The sequence below is a fragment of the Cotesia typhae genome, unplaced genomic scaffold, assembly GCF_013202065.1.
Source record: "Cotesia typhae breed Kobodo isofemale line unplaced genomic scaffold, CoteBio_Ctyphae contig_11, whole genome shotgun sequence".
NCBI lineage: Eukaryota > Metazoa > Arthropoda > Insecta > Hymenoptera > Braconidae > Cotesia > Cotesia typhae.
Window position 1 is genome coordinate 1,153,956 of NW_027423711.1, and position 9,239 is coordinate 1,163,194.

Sequence of the window (9,239 nt, forward strand, 5' to 3'; positions counted from 1 at the left end):
AAGTTAGCTGTCACTTGACAATTTTTTAATTTTTTTTAACAAATAAATTTCTTTCAAAAAATTATTTTAAAAAAATTGCATTTGTAGTTTTTTAAAATATATAAATGTCAATTTTTTTTATTGTCATAATTTATTTGTTACAAAAATTCTTAAAATTATCAACTATTTGCTAAGTTAATTTTCATGAAAAATTTCGATGACTAATCATTCGATTGATTACTTTTTTATAAATGAAACTATTTCTGATGAAAAAAATAAAGAATTTAGCAGCAGCTTTTGAAAAATTCTGTATCATTTAATCTTCAAACTTAGAGCCAATTTTTCAATTCAGGAAAAAATATTGTCTAATTCAAATATATTTTATGTGTAACATAGGTAGATATACTGACTACAATCATTTTATCTTGGATCAAAAAACTGGCCCTTCAATCATAAAATTTCTAAAAATAGATTCAGCGTTGCCCAGTTGTTGATAGAAATAAAAGAAATTCAAAGCCTCTGACTCATCTTATTAAATATTTTTATACGTTTGAATAATATTTCCTTGAGAGCTTTCTTTGGTTATCCATCAGAGGTCTTATACAATTTCACTATACTCATTTAGCGATTTGATTATTATTTATAAACTACGGTATATGGATAGTGTCGTTGAGTGTGTGGAAACACTTTTTTCATAGTTTATAGTAATGGTTTAATTTTAATATAAGTAACAATTAAAGTATTATTAAATTAAAAGCTTTGATGGATAACAGTCTCAGGGCAATAACAAAATTTGAGAAAATAAAAATTTATTTATTATTAATGTCTATATTATATATAAAAATTTAGCACACCACAAACGCAAATAGAAGCAATACAGATTTACTTTATTATTACTTAAATATATTGTTTTGTTAAAATTGACTTGAGTTTTATGCCAAAAATGAAAATTTTAATTGATTATATTAAAAGATATGTGTTATAAATACTAGTAAAATTGATCTTTGAATTAAAAGATAATAGAAAAGATTAAAGTATATTTATAAATCAGTATTTAACTTAATATCCTTGAAAAGTATTCCTGGTTTTTCGGGTCGAGTATTATATCGTTGTTTTTAATAAGTTTGAACGATGTCAAAATCTGATTTACCGAAATTAGTGACAGCTTTGTTTACATTCAAAGGAAAAAATAATGATGAGGTAAAATTCAATCACTAAATGAATTGTTTTTCGTTTAGTAATAAAATTTTACTGAATTTTAGTTGTGCTTCAAAAAAGGTGATCTCATTATTATTACACAAACGGACGATGGAGGTTGGTGGGAAGGTACATTAAATGACAAGACTGGCTGGTTTCCATCAAATTATGTCAAAGAATATAAATCTCCTGGTAATTATTCAATTATTTTAATTCTTACACTTTTATCAATTAACTAATAAAATTAATTATCTTGACACAGAATCTGGACATTCCTCTACAAAATCATCACCAGAAAAAACGAATCAGGAGCTTCCCGTTTATCAAAGAGTTAATCGAGATATTGTACTAAAAGATTTGGCTGATTCTGAGAAAGCTTTTATCGCAGAACTACAGAGTTTTGTTAATACTTTTTTGGAACAATTAGAAATAAGTAATATGTAAGTAATTTATTAAAAGTTTAATTTTTATCTTATTCGAAATTTTCTGGTGAGCTTATAAGTTTAAACTTTTGATCGTAACAATATTTAATTTAGAAAAGTCAGAATTAAATTTTTATTAAAATGAAATAATTTTTACTAAATTATTTGTATTTTACAGATTGAAAAAAGAAGAATATAAACAATTGTCCGGTAATATATATGAAGTTTTAGAAACTCATCAAAGATTCTTAATAAATCTTGAAGCTGCAGTAGCTCAAGGCCCAGATAGCAAAGTAGGAAATTTGTTTTTATCAGTAGCACCTAAATTCAAGTCAGTTCATACGGCCTATTGCAATGGCCACCCACAAGCCGTTTGCATTTTGGACAAATATCGTGATGAACTAAATGAATTTATGGAACGTAATGGATCTGCTACTCCAGGAATTTTAGTTTTAACATCTGGACTTAGTAAACCATTCCGCCGGCTAGAAAAATATTCGCATATGCTTCAAGAATTAGAAAGATATACTGGCAAAAATCATTCTGACCGAGGTGACACTCAACGCAGTGTATGTGTTTATCGCGATATTGCAGTAAGTTTATTTTCTAACATACAGGTCTATAGAGATGCAAGAGCATCTATACATAGAACTAGATATTTGATAAATTATTCTATATTATACAGAATATTTAAGAATATATATAAAAAATACAAAATGCATAGATAGTTTAAGAAAATACTAATATTGCACAAATTTCTTGTACTATTACAATGACAGATTCTTGATCCAATCTTTTATCTTATAGTTTAGCGTTTTTTTTTTTACTATAATTAAATGTCTTAAGATTATTAGTTAAAAGGTTAAAATATTTCATTGCAACATAGTAAGCGTTCTTTACACTATCCTTTTTTTAATTTTAGGTAGAGATATCGACTTAAATCTAATTCTAGTTTGTTTAGCATTGTATTGATCTTTACACTCTTGATAATAAAGCATCAGGGCTTTTACAATAAAATATTAAATAAAAATTGTTCGTTGGCATTTATAATTTGCTTTATATTAAACAGGAACGATGCACAAGTCTCAGAAAACAAAAAGAATTAGCACTACAAATTTTGACAAGTGGTATTAAAGGATGGGAAGGTGAAGAATTAACTTCACTTGGAGAAATCTTATACGTCGGACCAGTAACAGTACTAGTTGGAGTAGAAAGACGTGATCGATATTTTGTTCTATTTCCCACGAATTTATTAGTCCTTAGCACAAGTTCTAGAATGAGTTCTTTTATATATGAAGTATGAATAACATTTTTAATTTTCTATAATGACGACAATTTATAAAATAAATTTATTTATTTTAATAATACAGGGTAAACTTCCAATAACTGGCATAAATGTTATTCCAATAGAGGACACAGAAGATATGAAAAATGTTTTTGAAATTTCTGGCCCAATGATTGAAAGCATAGTAGTGTTATGTGCACACAAAGAAGAACGCAGTCACTGGATTGAACTATTAACTCAGGATCAATCATCTAATTTGCTAAAATCATCATCAATGTCTAATGTGAGTTACACCAATAGTCCATACAGTCGTTTATCGAGATTTTACGCGAAACTTGTAAGAAAAAAAATTATTCACCCTGAATTGGTGAAAAAGCTCCTTTACCGGCAGTATTCTTATAAACCTGATTTAAGTGCTGTTAAAATGAGAAAATGTAAAGTATGGTATACAATTTATCCTACCCAAAGTGATGAATATGTCACAGATGATGATTCCGAAAAATTTTTTGAAAAATCACCCATTCAGAAAGAAAAACCTCGAACTTTATTAAAATCTTCAGTAATGTTAGATGTTCGATATACTTTAGAACCTAGCAATGTTAGCGACTTAGAAAATAATTTATCTTTTTCTGGTTCATCGGCATCTGTTGGAAATTATGAAACTAAACGTCGAAATTACAAACAATCTAAAGGTGATACATGCCAAAGTTTGCCAAGTACATTTCCTTCACATAAAGCAGAATATAGTTTAAGATATCATCATAATTCAGATAATGACAAAGAATTGAAATATTTGAATTTATCGTCAAAAACTTGGAAATCTATTGAAGCAACACGTCAATTTGATTGTGCAAGTCCAGAATTTATTGACATTAACCATTTATCGTCACAAGTTACAAGTGTTTCTGAAAATTCTTTAGATACCAATGCAATTAGTTGCAATTTATTACCTATAACAAGTGTTTATTCATCAGATTCAGGTATGGCTGATAGTTATCACATGCCATCAACAGAACTTACTTCTAGCTATAAATATTATTCAACCAAGTCAAATAAATATGTTGATAAAGTTCAAATATCTTGTCATGAAAGTGAAAATGATGAACATAATTTTGAACATCAATGTATTTGTAGTTCACCATTCGACTCAACTCCTAGACGGAGTGAACAGTCGAGTCAATCTTCTGAAAGTGTTGATGAAAGTATTATTGTTTATACAACATTAATAAACAATGATACTGCTAACAATTGCATTGCAAATATAAATCCAGAAAGTAAGAGCAATAAAAAAGCTTCAAAAAATGATAAAAACAATATTGGTTCCTGCAAAAGTCTCGATGATTGCAATAAACGATATACCGTACCTGTAAAATTGGAGTCTAAAAATATTTATGAAAAAGTTAAAAGATCCGCAGTTCAAAGGCCAAAAGTAATCCATTTTGATGTAAAAGAAAGTGAAAAACCTGTTTTTACCTCTGGACTTTATGCACACTGGTGGCTCAAGAAAGCGATACCCATATCCGAAAGCACAAACCAAGGCAAGCTTCCATGGCATGGCTGTTTTTTCAGTTCAAAATTTTGATCATAGTTTTTGTAACCGATCGATCTCATTACTAATAGCCATTCATCTACATTATATTTTACGCTTATCAGTGCACAGCCATGTTGTGTGAAGTTATGCTTCTGCATTGATATTTATTTTTACTAACATTAACGTTCATACGTTATGAAAATATTACGTTCTAGTTTTTTGATTCTCTAGAATAGATATCAAAATTTAGGTGAAACTTTTTATGAATTAATGTTTTTTAAATTAACTATTTTATTAATATTTTTACTTTTTCATGGTTTTTTTTTTTTTTTTTAATTTTTTTTCTTTTAATACAACAGACGAACCATCAATCAATCGGGAAGCTACAGAAACCACTCCCGGAATCCTGTTCGTCACTAAAGACTAAAACTCCTTGGGGTCTAGCGTCTTTACGTCCAGCACCTCCAATTTATTTGAAAGCTTTTAATAAGTCTGATAATATAGAACTTAGTCGCTCACCACGAGCTGCAAGTAAATATCTAACTGTTTAATCAAAATGGTTTATAATTTTAGTACAATAATTTAATATACAATTATTATTCGAAAATTACAGGTGAACGTCAATTTGAAGATGATGCAATTATATTAAAAATTATTGAAGGTTATTGTGTGACCGTCAACGCAAGACTTACTGTTCATCCTGGTAACTTAAAAATTATATACTAGTCTTATTTCATGAATGCATTAATGAAATATGTTTTTGTGGGAAAAATAATTTTAACTTCAGAATTAGCTATGAGGAATTTAAAATATTTATATAAACAAAAATTATTTTAAACGTGTCAAATTAACAATCGCATATAAATTTCAGCTGTGATAGATAATGAACCATCTAACAAGATATGTGATAGCGTGTCAGTTGTTAATAGTAAAATTGGAATTTCGGATTCTTGTGATGACAGGTATGTACTAATAACATACGAAATTAATCATTTTTATTAAAGTCGATAGACCAAAAGCTAATTCTGAAGTTAAGTTATCGATATCTATAATAAAAGACTGATTTACTGTCTATAGGAGCTTATCGCAGACAGTGGAAACCCTAAAGAATCAAGTTGAGACTTTGCAAAACCAAGTATCACAACTTACTAAGCTATTAGATGAAGAAAAACAGTCACGACTGTTACTCACTATTGCGATGAAACGGATTGGTGCAATGGATAATTTTGTGTCTCTATAGGTGCATTAAAAATAGTTTTTATTGTATTTTGTGCCTTACTATTAACATAAAACTTGTGTTGAAATACTAAATAAAATTTATAATTCATTACTTTACTTATTAAAGATCTCGAATAAGTCTTCCATTAATTTTTTTAATTTCATTTAAATAATGAAAGTAATGAATTGTAATTTTTTTAAATGACATCTCAATTTTTAAAAAATTGTAAAATCAAACATTAAAAAATTTGTATATTTTATTTTTGAAACCAATTAAATATGACTTTATATCTTATAAATGTTAGAGAGAATATCACGTGCTTAAAGCAAAAAGGGCGCATTGCTACAGGTTAGTAGGGATCCATGCTAAAAAGGGTGCATAAAAAAATTACTTTGTAATTTCTCTTAAAATTACTTAAAACACAAAGATAGGCAAAAAAAAAATTCGAGCACCTTAAAGCTAAAAGAGCATAACTCAAGACATCCGCCCTGTTAGCATTTAGAAAAGTAAGGTAAAAGCCCCAATTATTGACACTATTATAGACAAAGATTTGATTTTTTTTAAGCAATCAAATATCCATATCGTTGAATTTTTTTGTGGTAATGTCTCAAGTAATGTTTTTACTAATCAATTTCTTTTTTTTTAAATGATAATCACTGATATTTACTAATTAATTTTAAATAATTCAATAGGTTATCCGGATACACCAATTACTGACAGGTTAAAAAAATTGATTGATATATACAATTAATTTCAATTATTCAATTATATAAATTTTTCATGTATTATTAATTAAAAAAAAAATAAAAGATGATATTATAAGATAAAGAGATTAATTTAAACTCGGCATTTAAAAAAAAAAGTTTCTCTAATTAAAGTTGTTAAGAAAATAAATGTTCGTAAGCTGGTTTGATGAGCTGGTGCTAATTTTATTTATTCTTTTTAATAATTAATATTTAATATTTTGAACTGGCAATCATTTTTATCAATTTTTTAATTAATTAGAATTTAATAAAAATTTATATAATCGCTATTTTTATTACAGATGATTAAATATATTTGAAAATAATTTAGAGTGTCAATATTTAGACCCCTGTCAATAATTGGAGCTTTTACCTTAGTGCCTAAAGCTAAAAAGGCGCAAAAAAAATTTAAGTTTTTATAAAAAAATTTTGATAAAGTAACAAGACAAATTAGATTCAAAAAACAGTCTAGTACACAAAGCTCATTTATTACAAAAAGGAACAAAATGAAGACAATCGTTTAGTTTCGCAATTACTGTTTCTAGATATAATATTCATATGAATAAAATTTTTTTCAACTACGACACATTTTTTTTCCTTTAAAATTCATTAAAAATGCATTAATAAAAAAAATGGAAATATCAACTTATCATTGAGGAAAAGAAAACTGAAGATTGACAAAGATGGAGCAAGAGGGTATGGGAATCATACCTAAATGAACCCGTTATTGTTTTTTTTTTTTTTTTTAATTTGAATTTGATGTAAGAATTTTAAAGTAATTTTCAAATAGAAATAAATTGATGCAATGACGCATGTTTTGCAATTTTTAAAAATATTTTTAATTGTAATTTTAAAAGAGTATGTATAGTTAGAATACGCCTCTTTGACTTTACCATTTTTTTATTTTGAGGCTAAAAATAAGTATTTTAATGAATTGGTTAGAAAAAAATTTATAGGCCGTTTTAGCTTTAGGTCATAAAAATTTTAAATTCCTTAATTTAAAAAAGCGTAAAATTAGAGACATACGCCCTTTTAGCTCTAGGAAATCAATGTTTCATCTTTAGGCGAAGAATATATCTACCAGCCGATTGATGATGAAAAAAAATGCGCTCTTTTAGCTTTGCAAAGTTAAAAGGGCACATAGATTGCTAAGCGCCCTTTAACCTTTTGGCACGCGATATGTTTCATAATTTTTTTCAAAAAATGAGATTACAAATTATAGATTAAAACAATTTAAACTTATCTTTAATTTTTTTTTTTTTAAAGAAAGATTTAATTATAAGAAATATTTTATTTACAAAATATAGATAATTATGGAACATAAATAAATCAAATTCCATGTTGACTTAGAGACAAAAGTGATTATTGAAATACAACTTTTAACGTATTTTAGTATTTCTTTGTACTAAAATATTTTGCAGTATATATCTCGGATTGATTTAAATTGTTTATAAAATCTGTTATGTATTGTGTGAATTGAGAACTTTATCATAAAAGTAATGGTTTAAGTAGAATACAAATCTTGTAGTACATCGCGATTGAGTTTTCAATCTTATTCTTATTACATAGAATTGATGTTATTCTACTGTGATAATAAAAATTAATCTTGTTATAATCGTATTATATCATTAATAATTTAATAATTACGAACCTTCTTACTGTGACCATTAGAATAATTTATCATTTCTTTACAAAAGTTTATAAACAATTTATTTATATAAAATTAAGAGTTGGGATTAGACGTTGAAATTTGAACTGATGCACCAGTTGCCGATGCTAACGGTTGCGTTGATCTAATGTTCGATCTTCCATGAAGGTGCTTATTTTTTATACGATCTAATTCATTAACTCTGCTTCTGGCGTGTTCCAGCCTATGCCAAGCCATTTGTAAAACTTTCTGGCTCGCATAACCTGATCCTTCGTGTGGTTGACCTAATATAGTAATTTAAAAACCTTATTTTTGGTTTGAGTGAAATTTTTAAATTGAAATTAATTTAACAGATGTTTCATAATTTAAAAAATTTTTTTAACAAATAAATTATGGCAAAAAAAATTGACATAAAAAATAAAAAATGCAATTTTTAAAAATAATTTTTCGGACAAATTTAATTATTAACAAAAAAACTTAAAAATAATCAAGTGACTGCTAACTTTAATGTCATAATTTAAAAAAAAAAAAATTTAAACATACCAGTAGAAACTTGAGTAAGATAATTGATTTGTTCACTTAGTTTTGATTCAACAGTGCTTAATAATTTCAAAAATTGATGGGTTTGAGCTTCAGCTTGCTTCACACTTGATTTTTCTTTACTAAGTTCAACAAATACTTGACCTATAAAAAATATTAATTTATTTTATATTATCATTGAATAAACTACCATAAGTATTGTTATCAAATTCTTACCGGCACTTTGTAAACAATTGATAACATCCTTTTCAATTAATTCTAAAATTTGAATGCGTTCCATCGGCGGTGTCATGATTGGATTGCTTTTTTTTATAAATATTTAACAACGAATTTATTCTGTGATCATTCAATATGCACGTTAACAGTGTAATTAGTGAGCTGTAGTACAGAAATCGGTTTCTAACCTAAGAAATAAATTTTCATCCTGTCACTACAAGAACCATAATAATCCTCTCGGAAAAGTAAGCTATCATACCCTATACCTGTTAAGCGTGTGTACAGTGTGAGTGTAGGTTAAAGGTACACCACCGCCATGATTATGTGTAATGCTAGACGCGGCTCGAATTTAAATAATAAAATTATATCATTATAAAAAATTTTTATTACCTTATGATTAAACTACTAGGAGGAAAAAAAAGGAGAAATAAAAAAAAATTTTAATGAAATTTTAAGAAA

At 26.8% G+C, this 9,239-nt stretch overlaps 3 protein-coding genes across 5 annotated transcripts; 2 read left to right on the plus strand and 1 right to left on the minus strand.

Moving 5' to 3' along the window:
- The first annotated feature begins 619 nt into the window (after nucleotides 1-619).
- On the plus strand, nucleotides 620-6,957 carry Rtgef (Rho-type guanine nucleotide exchange factor). Of its 2 annotated transcripts, XM_074256317.1 has the most exons (10): nucleotides 620-1,179; nucleotides 1,242-1,368; nucleotides 1,439-1,616; nucleotides 1,777-2,191; nucleotides 2,668-2,895; nucleotides 2,969-3,166; nucleotides 4,774-4,945; nucleotides 5,028-5,117; nucleotides 5,286-5,376; nucleotides 5,492-6,957. In XM_074256317.1, exons 1-10 carry the CDS (start codon nucleotides 1,111-1,113, stop codon nucleotides 5,652-5,654), a joined length of 1,731 nt encoding a protein of 576 aa, XP_074112418.1. In that variant the 5' UTR covers nucleotides 620-1,110; the 3' UTR covers nucleotides 5,655-6,957. The 2 variants fall into 2 exon arrangements, with proteins under 2 accessions (XP_074112418.1, XP_074112494.1); XM_074256393.1 differs by lacking the exon at nucleotides 5,286-5,376 and having other exon boundaries at nucleotides 621-1,179; nucleotides 5,492-5,749.
- Nucleotides 3,173-4,757, plus strand: LOC141536158 (uncharacterized). The gene has a single exon (XM_074256523.1). The coding sequence runs from the start codon at nucleotides 3,308-3,310 to the stop codon at nucleotides 4,463-4,465; it is 1,158 nt and encodes a 385-aa protein (XP_074112624.1). The 5' UTR covers nucleotides 3,173-3,307; the 3' UTR covers nucleotides 4,466-4,757.
- A 1,071-nt stretch (nucleotides 6,958-8,028) lies between the features above and the next one.
- Nucleotides 8,029-9,070, minus strand: Med11 (mediator complex subunit 11). Of its 2 annotated transcripts, XM_074256728.1 has the most exons (4): nucleotides 9,047-9,070; nucleotides 8,781-8,968; nucleotides 8,568-8,708; nucleotides 8,029-8,308 (listed from the first exon to the last, which is right to left on the minus strand). In XM_074256728.1, the coding sequence occupies exons 2-4, from the start codon at nucleotides 8,854-8,856 to the stop codon at nucleotides 8,100-8,102; spliced, it is 426 nt and encodes a 141-aa protein (XP_074112829.1). In that variant the 5' UTR covers nucleotides 8,857-8,968; nucleotides 9,047-9,070; the 3' UTR covers nucleotides 8,029-8,099. The 2 variants fall into 2 exon arrangements, with proteins under 2 accessions (XP_074112829.1, XP_074112751.1); XM_074256650.1 differs by lacking the exon at nucleotides 9,047-9,070 and having other exon boundaries at nucleotides 8,781-9,015.
- Nucleotides 9,071-9,239: the final 169 nt, after the last annotated feature.

Bases quoted from the DNA above. Each gene is read 5' to 3' on its own strand.
- Rtgef (XM_074256317.1), top strand. From the start codon at position 1,111: ATGTCAAAATCTGATTTACCGAAATTAGTGACAGCTTTGTTTACATTC. The intron at 1,617-1,776 runs GTAAGTAATTTA...TGTATTTTACAG, and splicing joins CAATTAGAAATAAGTAATAT to ATTGAAAAAAGAAGAATATA. The intron at 4,946-5,027 runs GTAAATATCTAA...CGAAAATTACAG, and splicing joins TCGCTCACCACGAGCTGCAA to GTGAACGTCAATTTGAAGAT.
- LOC141536158 (XM_074256523.1), top strand. From the start codon at position 3,308: ATGAGAAAATGTAAAGTATGGTATACAATTTATCCTACCCAAAGTGAT.
- Med11 (XM_074256728.1), bottom strand. From the start codon at position 8,856: ATGACACCGCCGATGGAACGCATTCAAATTTTAGAATTAATTGAAAAG. The intron at 8,709-8,780 runs GTAAGAATTTGA...TATTTTTTATAG, and splicing joins CAATTGTTTACAAAGTGCCG to GTCAAGTATTTGTTGAACTT. The intron at 8,309-8,567 runs GTATGTTTAAAT...TTACTATATTAG, and splicing joins TCTTACTCAAGTTTCTACTG to GTCAACCACACGAAGGATCA.